This window comes from Lynx rufus, unplaced genomic scaffold (genome assembly GCF_022079265.1).
Source record: "Lynx rufus isolate CCGP_SWC_20201006 ecotype Redwood Valley unplaced genomic scaffold, mLynRuf1.p SCAF_32, whole genome shotgun sequence".
Taxonomy (NCBI): Eukaryota; Metazoa; Chordata; class Mammalia; order Carnivora; family Felidae; genus Lynx; species Lynx rufus.
Genome location: NW_025814848.1, coordinates 4,295,646 through 4,314,853, shown reverse-complemented (window position 1 = coordinate 4,314,853; position 19,208 = coordinate 4,295,646). Strand labels below are relative to the sequence as shown.

Genomic DNA, 19,208 nt, shown 5'->3' with positions numbered 1-19,208 from the left:
GAAATTTATTCAGAAACGTAAATAATACAGAATAACTTGAAGCAATTTTTAAAAGCAAAAACAGGGGCCCCTGGGTGGCTCGGTCTGTTAAATATCCAGCTTTGGCTCAGGTCATGATCTGACAGCTCATGGGTTCAAGCCCTGCGTCGGGCTCCGTGCTGACAGCCGGGAGCCTGGAGCTTGCTTCAGATTCTGCGTCTCCCTCTCTCTCTCTGCCCCTCCCCACTCACGCACATGTGCGCTGTCTCTCAAAAATAAATATTAGAAAAAATAAATAAAAGCAAAAACAAAATTGGGACTTATTTACCTGATTTTAAGACTTATTATCAATCTAGTTATCGATACAGTGTGGTGTTCACAAAAAGATAAAATACAGATTAACAGACTCCAGAAACAGAACCACACACACGTATGGCCAATTGATTTTCAGCAAAGACGTTAAAGCACTCAACGGGGGAAAAAAGAAAGTCCTTTTAACAAATGGTGCTGGGTCAACCAATTATCTGCACCGGAAAAAATGAACACCTGCCCTGATCTCACACCAACATATAGACGCTAACTTGAAATGGAACAGAGACCAAAACGTAAAAACTAAAGTACAAAACTTCAGGAGGAAACTGTTTGCAACCTCAAAAGAGGTAAATTCTTACAGAGAACACAAAAATAATAGAAGGCTTAAAAAAAAAAAGTATTCTCTAAAGGGCATCATTAAAAAAATGAAAAGGCAAACCAAGCCACAGACTGGGGAAAAAATATTCACAACACATGTATCCTACAAAGGACTTAACACAGAGCTATCAAGAGGGAAATTAAAACCGTTTGCCACACGGACATCCCATTATTCGCCATCAGAAAGGCTGATTCTTTTTTTGTTTCTCAAAAGTATTTACTTTTGAGAGACAGAGCGTGAGCGGGGCAGGGGCAGAGAGAGAGGGAGACACAGAATCCGAAGCAGGCTCCAGGCTTCAGCCTCCGAGCCGTCAGCACAGAGCCCGACGCGGGGCTCGAACCCACGAACCGCGAGATCACGGCCCGAGCCGAAGTCGGACGCCCGGCCGACAGAGCCCCCCGGGCGCCCCAGAGTGGCCGATTCTTAAAATAATTGACAGTATCAAACACAAATGAGGAAGTGAAGCAACCACAACGTGATTTAATTGCTTTGGAAAACAGTTTCAAAGTTTCCTAAAAAGTTACACATACACCTGCCACCCAGCATTTACTTAAGAAAACAGGTCTGTGAGGACACCCGCACACACATGCTCAGAGCAGCCTGACCGTAACCGCCCAAAACCCAACACCGGGAACAACCCAAATGTCCGTCAGCAGGTAAGCAGGCGAAAGCACCGCAAACCATCCATATAACGAAATACTACTCAGCAACCGGAAGGAAGCCAGTGTAGACACGCCCAAGCACGCGGCCGACCCCGAGCTCCCGGTGCCCAGTGGAGGAGAGCAGGCAGGAAGACCGCTTGCTACACGACACCGTTTATGTGCAGTTCTAGCACACGAAACTAAGCGACAGAGAGCACTATCTGGGCTGGAGACGGGGGAAGGGACTTTCGAAGGTGAAGGGGTGTTCCTGGGGTGGGGGGTCGGTACTGGGGACACCGCAGACTTTAAATGCGCACGGTTACTGCCTCTACTTACTCCCCAGTCATCTTGTGAGGCGGGGGCACTACGGCAAGTAATACATCACGGTTTTGTAATCAACTGCTAAGATGGGGAAAGGAAGGGATTTATTTCTTCTAAAAATCCACTGCCAGGAGGAGATTTTGCCAGAGAAATCCCGGTGATGAAGAAGTCAGCATTTCCTCGTGACTGACTTAAGGGTTAAGAACTTTCCAAGTAGTCTGCCTCAGGAGAGAAAACCTGCTTGATCTCACTTAGTGTCAGCCACTCAGCTGTGAGGAAAAGCATCTCATGGTCTCTGAGTACCAGGGTGAGAGATGCAGGCTTTATCTCCAAGACAGTCCGGCTACTAAACACACCGACCAAACGCTCGTTAGAACAGCAAACTGGAGTCCACTTAAGAGTGGGACCGTCACGAGGTATCTCAGTGAAAACCTTAAGACGACATCATGAAAAACACGAAGTCACCTATGTACACAAAATAAGAACTAAAGATATGTGTATATAAAAGCGTGAACAGTGGTTATCCTTTGGTATCAGAACTATGGGTGATTTTATCGTCTTCACCTTTTTACACTTTTTCTTATAATAAGAACACGTATTACTTCTGTAACAGAAGGGGGATTAACACAGGGTTTCCACGTATTACATTTTAAATGATACAGTGCGAAGAAAACCAGCCTACACTGAACTTCACTCAAAGGCTATCTTGCCACTTGAACGAGAAGTGCCGGCATGCGTAGCACTGGTAGGTTCCGGCTGGGTAGTCACTTACCCGGGCGATGCAGTAATCTTTAGGGTTCTCCTTCTCCAGACCGTATTTCTCTAGAGCCTCGGCCACAGCAAAGTCAGCAGGATCCGTGGTGGACAGCAGGATTGTCTTGTAGGGAATGTTCGGTTTTAAGCTATCTGCATAAATTCTCAGTGTTCCGCCTGAAAAAAAACATTCAGACATCTCTGAGCACTCCTTTATTTTATCCCAGTAACCGAGACAGCTAACGTTTATGATCCCTTTAAAAGAGGGCATCTAAGTTCCGGTTGCAACGAGTGCAACGACGCAATCTGTGTTCCTAATTCCATCCTCCTTTCCTGTTAGACAACACGCGTGAACAGTCACCAGCTGATCCAGTAGCACCGTATGCCGACCAGTCCTGTGCAACAGAACGGATCCTGTTCCCTCTTCAAGCCCGAGTAGTTCTCGTAACGATGAACCCATTTTCACCACGGCTCAAAGATGAGGAAAGGAAGAAACCCCACGGTGTTCCGACAGTGCTGCCTGTCAACGATTTAGCACACGCGAACTCACACAGAGGCCCGTGTTCCGATGCTGAGGACGCAGCCATGAACAGTCCAGTGTCCTGGCCTTCAAAGAGCTTCTACTCTAGGTGTGGGGTGCAGGGGGTGGGGGGAAAGAGCGACAAGAAGACCTAAGATGGCGGCACGCGTTGTGAAAAACACAAGCATGGTGGTAAGAAAGACCGTAACAGGGCGCCTGGGTGGCGCAGTCGGTTAAGCGTCCGACTTCAGCCAGGTCACGATCTCGCGGTCCGTGAGTTCGAGCCCCGCATCAGGCTCTGGGCTGATGGCTCGGAGCCTGGAGCCTGTTTCCGATTCTGTGTCTCCCTCTCTCTCTGACCCTCCCCCGTTCATGCTCTGTCTCTCTCTGTCCCCAAAATAAATAAAAACGTTGAAAAAAAAAAAATTAAAAAAAAGAAAGACCGTAACCAAGAGCTTCCTAAGCTCGTGGGACTGTTAAACCTTCTCGAAGATGGACACCGGCCATGAGCCCTGGATGGCCAGCGGCGGCCACCTGAGGAGCTCTCTGGGCAGGGGGCGAGCAGGTGCTAAGGCCTTCAGCCAGCACAGGTCCGGAAGGCTCACTGGCCAGAGATGCACCCGAGGGAAGGCAGGGAAAATGCAGTCAGGCTGACCGAGGCCAGACCACGTGGGACTTCGCAAACCATGATCGCGAGGACCTGGGTTTTACTCTAGCTGAAGTGGGAGCCACCGGAAGGCCTCAGTTGCACGTGTGCCCGTGCCACATCGGGAGGCGGGCACAATGCCACCGGTGCTCTCCTAAGCGGCTGGGCTTCCGGCTGAAGCAGAGCCGCAGAGGGGGGACGCCGTCCCAGCAGGGAGGCCAGCTGTTAAAGCGCGTGCTCCACTAGCCCAAGGTGCTCCCTTCTGACTTCATCGTGCCCTGCTGCCAAAGGCACATTCGGGGTAATTTATAAGGAAAACACGTACAAGAGAACGAGTAAGAACCATTTTGCAGACACAGGCAACCTGTCTGTACTGTGCCCATCAGACAACCAAGGAGCAAACCAGAACGCCTGTTCTGAAAGCTGATGAGGGGGCCTTGTGCCCTCCCTTAGGAGGCTACCAAAACATGCAAGTGGTCAGAAATCTAATTTTTCTGAAAAACGTGGCATCTGCTTGAAGTCTAGACAAGTACTTTGCAACCCCAAGGTACAGACTGCAGAGAATCAAACAATTTTTGTCTGAAAAAACTTAAGGTCGGGGCTTCCCAGAAAACCATTTTCAAGAGTCAGTAGGGCTCCTACAGATACACAATTTCGAGCAGCACTTCTTCTAAGGGACACGCCACGATGAGGCGGCTGGAAAACTCAGGCTCACGTGGCCAAATTTCACTACTGGATGGGTTACTTTTGGCATCCGTTTATCCATCTACATCTAACTTGGTTTCAGTGTACTGAGTGTTGAGAGGGTCTAATTCAAACAGTTTCCGGTTTATAAGCCTAACACCACACCACGGTGTCTTTGTCACAGAGGCAGGCACCACCCTCCGTGCTGAGGAGGAAGAGTGGAGCAGCTCAGTAAAATGGACTAAAACCCATTTGCATCAATGTACGTTTCGGTCTCTGATGAAGGCAGGACTGGAGACGAGCACACGGAGGCCCGCGCCTCTCCAGGACCCCAAGTGCGGGACCCCGGTCACAGCTGGCACTCCCAACACGGGTCGTGAGGACGCCGAGGCGGGAGAATTCCCACACGGTCGCCGACGGTGTCACAGTAAGAAATCCGTGGCTGTAACTGGTGCTCGTGCCCTGTGCCACGCATCAGCTACCTGAGACGCACGGGACGCTTCCGGGCCAGCTCCTCGGAGGACACCACAGAGCGCGCCTGAGTGCTTAACCGTGCTTTACAAAGCCCAGGGGGGAAGCTTCCTACGGGCCGAGTCCGATGGGCTGTGAAGGGAGTTCAGTCATCAGAACCGAGGGGGCAAACTGTCAGGCTGACAAGACAGGGAAGTAAATAGACTGAGCGGTCACTCTCGTTACACTCACCCGCACGTGACCACATCCCACGGCTTCTACCGACAGGACAGGTTACGAGAATACATTTTTGTTTTTTTTAAGTTTATTTTGACAGAGTGTGCGCAAGCAGGGGAGAGGAAGAGAAAGAGAGAGAGAAAATATCCCCAGCAGGTCCACACGGTCAGCACAGAACCCCAGGTGGGGCTCGACCCCACAAACCATGAGATCATGACCTAAGCTGCAATCAAAACTCAGATGTTTAACCAACTAAGCAACCCCCCCCCCCCCGCGACTAGTCACATTATGTAATCACTTTGCAGTGTATAAAAGGGTTGAATCATCACAGTGTATACCTGGAACTAACAATGCTGTTTGTCAATTCTACTTCATTTTATTATAATTTTTTTTAAGACAGAGTGCAAGCCAGGCAAAGGAGCAGAGGGAGAGAGAATCTCAAGCAGTCTCCATATTCGGCACTGAGCCCAATGTGCGGCTTGATCCCACAAACCTTGAGATCATGACCTAAGCCAGACGCTTAGCCAATAAGCCACCCAGGTGTCCTGAGAACATATTTTTCTAAGTCATTTATTAAAGACAAACAAAATAGCTGAACTTAATATATTTGACTGGTTAATATTAACCACAGCTATTTTGCTAACAATATTTAGGTTTTCAGTGTCTCCTGGAAGTCTGGATAGAAAACTATTCCTTCTACCCCCATCCCTCTAAAGCTCTACTTCTTAGATGTTCTGCTAGTTTTCCTAATTCCTTGGAGACTGTTTTGCTTCGTTTTCTCCTTTCACTGCCCAGTCCTCTTAACAGCGGCCTTCTCTTAAGTCTTCCCATTACCTACATACTTTCTACAAAAAGAATCTCACCCACGCCCAGTGACATTACCTGGCAACCATAAATCACTCCCCAACTCTCTCCCTCTATGGGACACTGCTGCCCAGTGCCTGGTCTAGACACACTGCCCTTCCAGCTCAAAACAGCTCCCCAATCACACCGGCACCTCAGCAAAACCTATCTTCCGCTCACAAACGTCCTCTCGTTCCAGAGCAGCAACACCCATCCCAGGAAAACGGGCGTTATCCAGAATGCCTCCCCTCCCAAGTAGAATCCAGTCTGCTCTGGGTCTGATAACTCCGCCTCTTAGGAACCTGGTGCACCCCTTCGCTCTCAGTGGCCGCGCTCAGAGACGGGTCCCCCGCGAACAGCAGGCGCCCACTTCCAACGCGACTCCCTCAGATCCAACTTCTACTCTGCTCCCACAGTCACCACTCCAATTTGAAGCCTAGGCGGAGTTAAAAGCTCTCTGAGGGGCGCCTGGCTGGCTCAGTCGGTTGAGCGTCCAACTTCAGCTCAGGTCATGATCTCACGGTTCACGAGTTTGAGCCCTGCGTCGGGCTCTGTGCTGACAGCTCGGAGCCTGGAGCCTGCTTCGGATTCTGTGTCTCCCTCTCTCTCTGCCCCTCCCCTGCTCGTGCTCTGTCTCTCTCAATAATAAATGTTAAGAGAAAAAATTAAAAAATAAAATACACACACACACACACACACACACACACACCATGCTGGGTACACCTGCCTTAGGAATTATTAAAGCACATTACATTTTTAAGAAGCAAACCTCTAAAATCAGAAACAAAATAAAATATAAGTCAATATGGAGAGGAATCAAATAGGTAATTTCCCAACACAGTAATTTTTTCTCTTTTCAGATTATTTAAATTCTAGTTAGTTAACATATTTGGTAACACTGGCTTCAGAGGTAGAATTTAGTGCTTCATCACTTACATGCAACACCCAGTGCTCATCCCAACAAGTGCCCTCCTCAGTGCCCATCCCCCACCCACTTGCCTCGGTTTCTCTATCCTTAAGAGTCTCTTAGGGTTTGCCTCCCTCTTTCTCTTCTCCCCTTCCCATACGTTCATCTGTTTTGTTCTTAAATTCCACGAGTGAAATCATATGGTATTGGGCTTTCTCGGACTTATCTCGCTTAGCATAATACCCTCCAGTTCCACCCATGTTGTTGCAAATGGCAAGATTTCATTCTTTCTCATCACCGAATAACGTTCCCCTGTATATATACACACTACATTTTCTTTATCCATTCATCGGTCAGCAGACATGTGGGCTCTTTCCATAGTTTGGCTGTTGTTGACAGTGCTGCTAGAAACACTGGGGGGGATGTGCCCCTTCAAATAGCTGTGTTGTTGTTTTTGTATCTTCCAAAGAAGATATCCAGATGGCTGACACACGAAAAGATGCTCAACATCACTCATCACCAGGGAAACACAGATCAAAACCATGATGAGATACCATCTCACACCTGTCAGGATGACTAAAATTAATAACCCAAGAAACAACAGGTATTGGCGAGGATGGGGAGGAAGAGGGACCCTTATGCACGCACTGTTGGTGGGAACGCAAACTGGTGCAGCCACTCTGGGAAACTATGCGGGTTCCTTAAGAAGTTAAAAGTAGGGGCGCCTGGTTAAGCGTCCGACTTCGGCTCAGGTCACGATCTCGTGGTTCATGAGTTTGAGCCCCACGTCAGACTCTGTGCTGACAGCTCAGAGCCTGGAGCCTGCTTCGGATTCTGTCTCCCTCTCTGCCCTTCCCTGGCTTACACCCTGTGTGTCTCTTGCTCTCAAAAATAAAAAAAACTTAGGGGCGCCTGGGTGGCGCAGTCGGTTAAGCGTCCGACTTCAGCCAGGTCACGATCTCGCGGTCCGGGAGTTCGAGCCCCGCGTCGGGCTCTGGGCTGATGGCTCAGAGCCTGGAGCCTGTTTCCGATTGTGTGTCTCCCTCTCTCTCTGTCCCTCGCCCGTTCATGCTCTGTCTCTCTCTGTCCCAAAAATAAATAAACGTTGAAAAAAAATTTAAAAAAAATAATAAATAAATAAAAATAAAAAAAAGTTAAAAACAGAACTTCCCTATGACCTAGCAATCACACACTAGATATTTACCCAAACTAGTTAGTTATTTGACAATATCACCTTACAAGATACACTCACAAGCAAGTTTCCCAAGAAGCTTCAAATTTTTTCACAATCATACTGTTGCTAATAACAGTATCACGTTGCTTTTTCCTGTAATAAATCGTAATGTCAAAATAAAACAATTAGACATTACTGGTGTCAGGTGGAGAGAATTTATCCTAAGAAAGGCTAGACTGCCTGAAACCGAAGCAGTAAGAAACACGTACCAGAAGTCAGCTAGCTCTGTCCACTGAAGACGGGGGCGAGCGAACACTAAGCAGCACCAGGGAGCTCTCCGAGCAACCAGAAAGAGCGAGCATTTGCAAGAGAAACAGCCACCTTCCTAGTCTGGGGCAGCACGTTCCCAAGGTGAGCCTCGGTGTCCTGTCACGCAGGGAGACTCCCCAAGACCACCGGGGACACGTCAAAGCCTCAGGGGCCAGGTGGAAGAGCCCCTTGCTGTCTCAAAGTGGCAATTCAAGAACCAGTAAGGACAGTAACTGCAACAGACGGAAAGACACTGACAACTTTTAACTCCACGAATTCGTTAAAAAGCTCACAACCACTGCTCACCTGTGGATGCTGGTACGGGAGGTATTTCCGCCCCGCTCCCTCTCCCCCCGAAAACCTACCCCACCTCCTCCCCTAACCAAGGAAGCAGAGCCGGAGGAAAACCAGGGTAAACCCGGACGCAGTCGGCAAAAATCCCAAGACAAATAACCCGGGTCTCCACCGCACACCAGTAAGGACGAGAAGCAGGAGGGCAGACAAGAGGAAAGGGAATCGCAGAGCGAACGCCCGCCCGACCAGGTGCCCCCTGCAGGTGCGATCTGGATCCCACGCCAGGGAGGCATCATCGGAGGCTGTCAGGAAGAAGCCAACGACGACCAGGCAGTCTGAGGCCCTGGGGGAATTGCCGTCAAGGCTTCGGTAAGGGGCAACAGTGCCGTGGTTCCTTTCTATTTCCCAGGAACCTTCACCTTCGGGAAAGTGCACGGACATAGAGGATGAAATACCGAGAAATCTGCGAAGCGGCGCCGATGTGGGAGCAGAGAGGAGGCCGGGGCGGCCGAGGGCGGAGGCCGGGTAACAGGCCCACGGGGGGTTCGCTGCATCTCTCTCTTGTGTTGTGCATACTCGAAAGTTTCCAGAACCCAAGAATTTAAATCAAGAGCTGCACCGGGGAGGAGGGCCTAACCGGACCCATCGCGGACCGCCCGAGGCAGAGCGACCCCGCCCCGCGCAGGCGCACACGGCTCGGAAGGAGGCGCACACGGCTCGGAAGGAGGCGCACACGGCTCGGAAGGAGGCGCACACGGCTCGGAAGGAGGCGCCCCCGCGCACGCGCACCTGAGTCCGGCCGCCCGTCCGAGCTCCGGAACTCCTGCATCCGCCTCTCCAGCTTCTGCTGCCGCCGGCGCTTCATGACCACCTCGGGGTTGGAGATCGTGCGAGTGAAGCTGGTCTCGGGCATGTCTTTGTAAACCTCGGCGGCCAGTCGGGAATTCTCGCTGCAAGAAAAAGAGGCGCCAGCGGCGTCCGCTCAGGGTCGCACGGGAAACCCCTCCGCCGCAGTCACACAGCGGTGACGGCGGCAGGTGCTCCCCGGCTCGCTCCGCAGGAGGCCAGGGTCTGCACGCACTGGTACCTGGTGCCCACCGATCGGGACTGTGGACAACCCGGTCCCTCTCGACGCAAGCTAGTACACGGAGGAGAAACGGATCATTAACATCTTATAGCGAGTTTACGTAGTAGCCCAATTGCTGTGCATTCGCTAACCAGGCTAGAAGCAAAACGTGCAAATTACACACGTCTGGAATTTCCACCAGTGTTTTCCTAAAAATAGACCAAATGAGTGACAAACATTCCAACCACAAGAAATAAAGAACTGAATATACTTTTAGTAAAAGGCTCTTAAAATTATAGTAAATCTTGAACTCTAATAGCATGATTTTTGAACTAAAAGATTTAACATTCACTTTCTTGAAGGTAAATTTTCCTAAGAAAATTGCCCCAGCGGCTCCTCCGACAAGCAATCAACTGTCCAGAGGGCAGAGTTTTTGAAAACTGCATATTCAGGTAAGGCGGATAAAAGACTCAATTTCGATAAATACACTTTAAGAGGTCATTTTTAATCCTGAAAATCATTTAATTAGGGGCGCCTGGGTGGCTCAGTCGGTTGAGCGTCCCACTTCGGCTCAGGTCACGATCTTGCAGTTTGTGACTTAGAACCCTGTGTCGGGCTCTGTGCTGACACCCCGGGGCCTGCTTCAGATTCTGTGTCTCCCACTCTCTCTGCCCCTCCCCTGCTCGTGCTGTCTCTGTCTCTCAAAAATAAATAAACGTTAAAAAAAATTTTTTTTTAATCATTAAACAGTCAAGCTTTGAATCAACCAAATTGAACTTAAATCATTTTAAGTAGCTCATTTTCTTTTTAAATTTTGAGAGAGCGAGCATGAGCACGCATGCATGAGCACACAAGCAGGGGAGGGACAGAGCAAGAGGAAGACAGAATTCTAAGCAGGTTCCACGCTAAGAGCAGAGCCCGCCTCAGGGCTCAACCCCACGACCGTGAGAGCCTGAACTGAGCCAAAAATCAAGAGTTGGACACTTAATCAACTGAGCCACCCAAGGTGCCCTTAAGCAGCTCATTTTCTTAACACAAACAATGGATTACTCCATAAACGAAGCTAATTGAATAGGACAAACCGTAGCGTAATTTTCAAACTTTCCTTTTGATATTTTTCATGTATAAGCAACATAAACAATTTCTATTGTGTAACTATGCTAAACAGAGCCCTACTGTGTAGGTAATACTATACTCAACAGCTCATGTTCATTACACAGGTCTCGCTGTCTGACGGATTAAGATATAAACCCACTTTGATGCAATCCAAAATGGGCTCAATTCCACTCTAAACATCATTAACAAATGGTTAATAATCCGCAATATATACAGAATACTTAGTATCAAACAACAAAGACAGACTTGGAGAAGTTGCTACAACACAAGGTAAATGGTTAGTGAGTAAATGGTTAGTGATGTGTGGAAAGACAGCTACGCTGTTAATGACAAAATAAACTGGAGTTTCTCGAGGTATTGTGCACTGTGAAGAGAGAGAGTAGGAGGAAGCGACGAGGCTCGTGGGCTGTGGAAGATGCCTCCAGGAGCAGCCTGGCCACGTACGTGTCCCGGGCTGTCCCTGAGCCGCTCTTCCTGAGTGCTCCTTAAGGATGAGTCCCCGGAGTTGTGAGCAAGGACGGTCACAAGAGTTACTTGTAACACCAACAAACCCTGTGAACTACCTACAAGTACAAAACAAAGAGGGCTGATGAAATCAGTTTTGGGAAACACTGCAGGACAGACTACTACATAATCATTTAAATTACTTTACATTTTTGTGAAAATATATACTTAGGAATATATGTATGTATGTGATAGATTTTAGTGGAAAGAGGTCATGTGGAAAGCTCTAGTTTCAAAAGCCTCTGATTCCGTTTAAAAACTCTACATAAACGTATGAAGTGTACATATTTGCTCACCAGACAAACCACGTTTCCTTCTCGGCTCCTGGGACGACAGGTGACTCTCTCCCCCTTTCCGAAAAATCTGTGTTCTGACTTTCTAAAATGAACACCTGTTACTTCAGCAATAGAACAGCACAGAGGCCATGATGCAGGCACCACGGAGGCGAGGAGGGACCTAAGAGGGACCATGATACCCTGACGGCTACATGAAGGGCCAGCTAATGTGAAAACTGACGGGTCTCCACCAAGATCTTGCACCTAAGGGGAAAGGTCAGTATCTTCTGAGGTGTCTTTTCTGTTATAATCAAAATGCAAGGATCTCCCTTATTCCATCAGCTCTGAAGTCAGAAGCTCAAATTCCTTTAGTCGGGGAAGTGCAACCTTGGTGGGGCCGGAGCCAACAACACAGTGCAGCTGAACCTTAAAAGGGCACAGCTGCGGGGCACCTGGGTGGCTCAGTTGGTTAAGCATCCGACTTAGGCTCAGATCATGATCTCACGGTTCATGAGTTCAAGCCCCACATCAGGCTCTGTGCTGACGGCTCGGAGCCTGGAGCCTGCTTCAGATTCTGTGTCTCCCTGTCTCTCTCTGCCCTGACCCCAATCACACTTGGTCTCTCTCTCAAATGTTTAAAAAAAAAAAAAAAAGGCACAGCTGCTCTTCTCACTGGTCCTGCCAACCCCTGATAAGGTGTTCAGTGTATTTAAGAAACCACTGCCGGGGCGCCTAGGTGGCTCAGTCGGTTAAGCGTCCAACTTCAGCTCAGGTCACGATCTTACGGTCCATGAGTTCGAGCCCCGAGTCGGGCTCTGGGCTGATGGCTCAGAGCCTGGAGCCTGCTTCCGATTCTGTGTCTCCCTCTCTCTCTGCCCCTCCCCTGTTCATGCTCTGTCTCAAAAATAAATAAACGTTAAAAAAAAAAAAAATTAAAAAAAAAAAAAAGAAACCACTGCCGCCTTAATTTAAGGACCAAAGGAGGAAAAAAAAAAAACAAAAAAAAAAAACCACCCAGAAACGAAAGGCCCAAAACGAAGAAAACACTGACAATAGTATGCTAAGAACAATACTGTTCAGCAGGTTGATTACCTGAGATTAGCAAACCCGGGGAGAGGGGTCTGCCCCTGCCAGCCAGGAACCTGGTTACAGGACCTGGTTAAGAAACCACTGCCGGGTCCCCACTGAGGGGACCCCTCAGCTCCCCTCAGCACAGAAGAGCCAAGCACCCAAGCTCATTTCTTAACTGACGCTTGTCCTTCTCACAGTTTATCTGGTAATTTAACAAGGTCTGCTTCATTAAATAGGACAGAGACGGAGACGTTTCCAGAATTACTTACAGGTCATCCCCTTGGAAAGGCCGATCATCTTTCTCAGATGCCTGCCTCACTGCCTCTTTCTCTCTCTTCTTTTTCTCCTTCTTCTCTTTCTTGGAGAGAGTTCTCTTGAAGTTCTGGATAACACCTTCTTTCTCCTGCTTTTCAGGTCCATTGCTTTGAGCCTTCTGATAAAAGTAACATCATCACTAAGGCAGCTGTCGGCACAGAATCACAGAAAGCACTCTCTGGCCTAGCTGACTTCCTCTTGATTACAGCCAAAACCCAGCTCCCGAGACAAGGAAAGGTCTGGGGAATGGAGAGGTTCTTTATCTTGACTGGGCTGACGGCTACAGGCGTGTATTCACCAAAACGTACACGTTCAAGATCTCCGCATTTCACCACGTGTATCTTTTACCTCAATTCAAAATGAATATGCAAGCAAGCAAGCAAACGGAAAACCAAACCCAGTAAAGAAAACCGGAGTGGGACTCAGGAAACCAGATTTTCAATAAATAAAATTTAAGTTACACATAATTTTAAGTTACTTTAAAAAAAAAAAAAAGGAACCTAATCAAAATACAGAAATAGCTAAGTGTTTAAATCACTATCTACTTCATACATGATTTTTCTAACCTTAAAACAAATATAGGAGTAGCCATACGAAACTGGCTTTTTGGATGCAAAACTAAGCACTGTTTGTGCAAAACTTTGTATCTTCTTTTCCAGATCTTATTTGCTTGCCTACTCTTAATTTACAACTTGGCCTGCAAGCAGATGACACAGAGACAAAAGTTTTTTTTATCTAATTAATAGGTTGACTGTGAACATTCGAGACTAGCCAAGAAAGGTTCCTGTACTGGGAACTAAACTGCCCTCCGCTCCATCGACGCTGGCGCCCCGTCCTTGCCACCAGCTACACCCGTGCTGTCCTCACCCGAACGAGGGCTCGGGTGCCCACGAATGAGCCTCTCTGGCCCACAGCGGGGCGCTCAGCTGAGGTCACGGTGCAGAGATGAAATAAAACACGGGCCAGAGAAGAAAGAAGAGAGATGCCCGTTATTACTTCACAAGAATCTGCTACAAAAGCAACAAGCACTAGAGCAGAGAACAAGAAAGGCCAAGAACACTCCTCAACATGGAGCACCCGCGTCACAACACCTTATGAAACTCTCGTTTCCAAAAGGGAGTAATGGCACTCGTGTCCCAACCTGTTGGGGACTTTTCTCTAAGCGTTCTTGACCTCTGCGTTTGCTACCACTTTGTTTCACACAGAAATTATCGTTATTTTCCAGCTTGACCCCTATTCCATAGTGTTCCATGGAAAACAACCAGCAGCACAGGAGCTCCGGACACCTACTGCCCAAGAAAGTTTTAGAAATCACTCCATTACGTTAACCCAAGAAAGTCTACATACAACACGGAAAAGGTTTTCACTGTACCTTATGAAGTTGTATCTGAAAATCCACACATAAATAGGTTATTAAAACTTTACTTTCCCTTCTGATTTTTATTAAAACAGATTTGGACTTTATAACTTGGTAAAAACAAAACAAAACAAAACTGGTGGTTACTTCATCATTAAATCTCTTAATAACAAAAGCTGACATAATGCTTCTTTGGAAAAGTAAAGGGCAACATTAGGCATTATTCAGTGAAACAGGATGAAACAGAGAAGCAGGGTTCTGTTTACATTTTTTTCTGCACGAAGGGTCATTCAGGTCATTTAAGAAGAGAAGCAAAAAGTGAAGCCCTTATCACATTCACATGACGTGTGTTTCGGCAACCCTGGGCCCGGGACACTGTCAGCACGAGACCTGGACGGAACGTACCTTAGGAGGAAGGGCATCGTTCTCATTCTTGAGAACGAATCTGCCCTCTCGATCGTCTTTATTCCAATTCAACTGCACAACAAGGGGTTTCTCATCTACATCCAATCTTCTTTCTTCTTCAAATAATGAAATGAAAAAAAATTAAGTCATGGTTACTTAACAGCACCAGCTAATAAAACGTTCTGACATACGTTTCATTTCCTCGACATAAAATCCCTTATCACCACCAGTACTAACAGGCTGAAATGTACTCCAAAATAGCAAGTGGGAGTTTTAATGATCTACTATCGTGTTGGTACTAGAACACATACCACCACGTACCCAATGCCAAACACTGACCAGGGATAATTTCCTTACAACATTTAGAATCCAGTTGGGAAAAAAGAAATGCACACGAACTAGAAGAAAATAGAGGGCTCCGCGAAGCCTCCCTCTGTAAACCATCTCCTATGCAGCTGGAGGCTAAGAGAGTAACGTTAAGAGGACACAAAGTTCCGCTGACCTCCATGACAGCTCCTCGCAGGCCCGGGAGCGAGTGACCGTGGTGCTCCCCCTCCTGGCTCCTTCCGATCCTCCCACGCTCGCCACCCAGCCCTCAGGTCACCTAGAGAAGCCACCGTCCCGTCCCTCGGTTCCGACAGCATGCCACTACGTTTAGCGTGTTCCTTCTCGCTTGACTTCTAATAAGTCCCGGGGCCCACAGAGGGGCTCCTGCAGAGCCCGCTCACCCGGACCACCTACCGCAGCCTGCAAGGAGGTCTTTAGCAAACACAGGAGACAGAGGCCAGCTGAAGAAGTACTGTGGTCAAGGAAGCAGGAGTCAACAGGACAGACTTAAAACAGAGACTGATAAAGACTTTTGGTAAGTACTATACGCAAGCAGATTATAAGAATACAGAAATAATAAGTTCTAATTTGTTTTATGAACTGAAAAAATGAGAGATGAAAAATCAGAGCAATAAATGAGGGACTGGATCAAGAAGTTTGAAACCGATGCTACAAACCAAAATTACCCAGTTTTTCTTGTCGCAAGATTTGTACTATGTCAAAATCCTTCACATGCATTTTTTAGAGAGCTAGTTTTAACAACAATCAAGTCTAAATCATAAAAGTAAAACAAAACAAGGGTGAGCCATTCGAACGTGCGTGTGGCAAACCAGGAAACGGAAGTACAGTCAGGGTCCCTCCTACAACTTTGTAACTTGAAGATACCTTTCCGCCTCAGTGGTTTTTGTTTGTTTGTTTTAAAACAGCACAATTTTTGGAAAAGTATTTTCCAACTGAGTTCACCAAGGAATCCTACCCACAAAAAGGGTAACAGTGGAGTTTCCCTGGTGGTGGATGTGCGCGTTGGGCCCAGAACTCAGCCCTCGGGAGCGGCGGTCTCCAAACATGCACCAAGGCTCCCTGCACACTCACTGAGGAGCCTTTTCAGTTTTCAGGGGAACAAGTCACACCCGCCGCAGGCAGCCCGCGTGCACAACAGGCCGCACGGTCCCTCCCCCTGGCAGCGCCCCAGACCTGCCCGGAGAGGGATCGAGGGCCCCGCTCCCCACCCAGGGGCCAGAGGCACACAAACCCCATCAGGCAAGAACGGTCATTAAAAATGGAATGGAAATTGTACTTTTCCTTTCATTTTCTGTGCACTATTTTCAAAACACGTACCAAGTTGTTAGCGCATAAACAGTCCATAACTTGTCTGAATCTAACTACTCAATGAAACAAGCCCCGCCCCCGACGCCCCTAGGGCTCTAGGACATGAAAGCACAGAGCGCAGACAGAGGGCTCCTCCTGGCGGCAGGGGCACAGGGGGAGCCCGCTGCTCCGAGTGCAGGGGTGCGGATGGCCAGAGCCACACGGTCCCGGCGCGCTGCTCACCGCGGGTACAGAGGAGACCGCCTCCAGGTACCTTTGCCGAGTTTTCACCTTACCGCAACACAGTTTACTTTTTAATTAAAGAAAATTTTAAGGAAAAAGTTGTAGTTTCTTCTCAACAACCTAGTTATAGTGATTCTGAGCTAAAGGAAAAATTCAACCTCAGAAAAACCATCCAAAATTAAGGTTATCCTCTATCATCAAATCTAGCTTTGGTGTGGCTTATGTAGTGGGATCTCCTCATAATGTTGAAAGAATAACAAACAAATACGGCCTGTATCTCCTACTCTCCAAGGGAAAAGTGTTTGGTCATACCTGAATTCCATGCAGTACAAGAATTCTTACCCTATTTCAAATATACAAAGAAAGCGGCAATTTTGAAGTCAAGACAAATAACGCATGTTCAAAGAGTATTTCTGGATGGAATTTAACAGGTATTTAAATTGGGTTTGTGCTATATATGTAATCCTTTAGTTGTTGCATTAATTGGAATCTGTATTTTTAAAAAAATTTTTTTACATCTATTTTTGAGAGAGCATGAGCAGGGGAGGGGCAGAGAGAGGAGACACAATGTATTTTATAGGGGACTCAATATTTCCACAGCACTCATTAAAAAATGTATAAATTTCTACATCTCTAATGTTTGTTTTTGAAGAGTGAGCAAGCACACACACGAGAGTCAGAGAGGGAGGTTGGGGCAGGGGGGAGGGGGGGAGAATCCCAAGAAGGCTCCATACTCAGCGCAGAGCCCAACACGGGGCTCGAACCCACGAACTGTGAGATCATGACCTGAGCCAAAACGGAGTCGGATGCTCAACCGAGCCACCCAGGCACCCCAAATTTCTACATTTCTAATCAGTCCAACTTAAATTGCCATCTCATATGTAGGATATTTTCAAAAATTTCAAACATTAAAACAAGGAGAAATGACTACATAAGTTTCCCCAAGATACCCTAAGTATTCCAAATAAGGAAAATATACAATCTCACATTACAAAAATACTCATTTTTGTAAGACTGAGGATTCATGCCCATAATATTTTAACCGGATTAAATTGTAGTATCATAATCTATACATAAAAGTTACAGGAGGGGCACCTGGGTGGCTCAGTCAGTTAAGTGTCATGATCTCACCGTTCATGGATTCAAGCCCCGTGTCGGGCTCTGTGCTGACAGCTCAGAGCATGGAGCCTGCTTCTGATTCTGTGTCTTCCTCTCTCTCTCTCTCTGCCCCTCCCCGACTCATGCTCACTTTCGCTCTCGAAAACAAACATTAAAAAGTTAAAAAAAAAAAAAAAAAAGTTACGTGAACTAGTTCTCCAAAAGCAAGTAACATACGGTTTCATCAACGTGTTCGGGCGCCTAGATCCACTGGCGATTTTAACGATGAAACGTCACGCTAGTTCTTTGAAGAAAGTAAGTGTACGACACATCCATCCTAACTTCCACCAAATCTAATTCCCGGGATCCTGTCTGAACGTTTCGCAGACGCACAAACGCCCCCCAACGTCCCCAGGAAGAGAAGGGCCAGCGGCAAAGCAATGCTGTGGCAGGGATGTGCTCTGCACACAGGAGTGGTTCAGAAGTCGTCTACACAGCAGAGGCTACCCCGCCAGTGCCCCGTGTGTGCACACTGACCTCCGCTGACGTGGACTTCGTAGAGGGAGTACTTGGGGGACGACAGCATCCGCATGTCAGGGCGGAATTTCTCTGCCAGCGTCTCGATCACGTCTTGCGTGGTGGCCGTACTAGAGACCCGAATGCATTTTGTTGCAAAGTTTCCAGCAGCTTTATCTTGAAAATAAAATCTCATTACGCCATGAAACTCCAAATCCTAAAGGAAAACAGAAAGGAAAAACATTCTAAAATAAGATTCAATTTCTAGAATAAAAAGTCATTCGCCATCTTTAAAAGATGTTTCATTACTGCAAACATCTGAGACAGAAACGGAGAGACAGGGTTTAGTCTTCAAACTGAATCACGTGACTTGGGACAAGTTATTTACAACCTGCGCCTTACTGGTCTCACGTATACGACAATGGCCGTGGAGCAGCTGACGTCAACGACAGCTAATATTAATGAGTCTCCAGCCAGTGCCAGGCACACCCCGACACGCACTACTTGGCTGTGTCTTTAGAAGGACGCGGGTTAGCAGATTCACTACTAAACTCTGTTTTCAAGACTCGGTCATTGAAACACAAAGTTTAAGGATCTTGCCCGGTTATGCAGCAAATCACAGTTAAAATCCAGACCCACAGATCCCCAAAGTCCATGCCTAGCAATCCCTGAGGTCCCGTCCAGCCTCAAAATCATAAAGCCTAAATGAAGGGACGACTCAAACCACAAAGGAAAAATGTTAACCCCAATTCTAACATGAAAGTGAATAGATGGAAACTCTTAGCCTTTGCAGAACCGAAACTAATTTTCATATGAACTACTGCCCAAAATCAATGAACACGGTTTTTCTCAAAACCGGACTTCTCGAGATAAATACGGTGGGTCTTACAAGCAAGGGAACTGTAACGTGGTCTGGAGCTGGAGCTGTGCAACGACAGGATGCCCGTTCCCGTGATTTCTTTTCCCTTTCTGGTCAATTAAAATGCAGGTTATTTCAGTGAAACTCCTGTCAGCTTCCAGGCCCTCTGCTATAACCCAAGACTCAGCGGTTCGTATCCCACAGGCTGAACCACTACATCAGAGAACCTGGGGGACACTGGACCTGGGGATACAAGGGGGCAAGGTCCTGCGCTCCTGTGTACCCCACTGTTTCCGCAA

At 47.5% G+C, this 19,208-nt stretch overlaps 1 protein-coding gene across 1 annotated transcript in view; it reads right to left on the bottom strand.

The window, feature by feature from the left end:
• Positions 1-18,246, bottom strand: part of AFDN (afadin, adherens junction formation factor) — a 105,552-nt gene extending 87,306 nt beyond the window's left edge. Inside the window, 5 exon segments of the mRNA XM_047093170.1 lie at positions 2,405-2,562; positions 9,239-9,399; positions 12,751-12,914; positions 14,559-14,674; positions 18,072-18,246. Coding sequence (XP_046949126.1) covers positions 2,405-2,562; positions 9,239-9,399; positions 12,751-12,914; positions 14,559-14,674; positions 18,072-18,246 — 774 coding nt within the window.
• Positions 18,247-19,208: the final 962 nt, after the last annotated feature.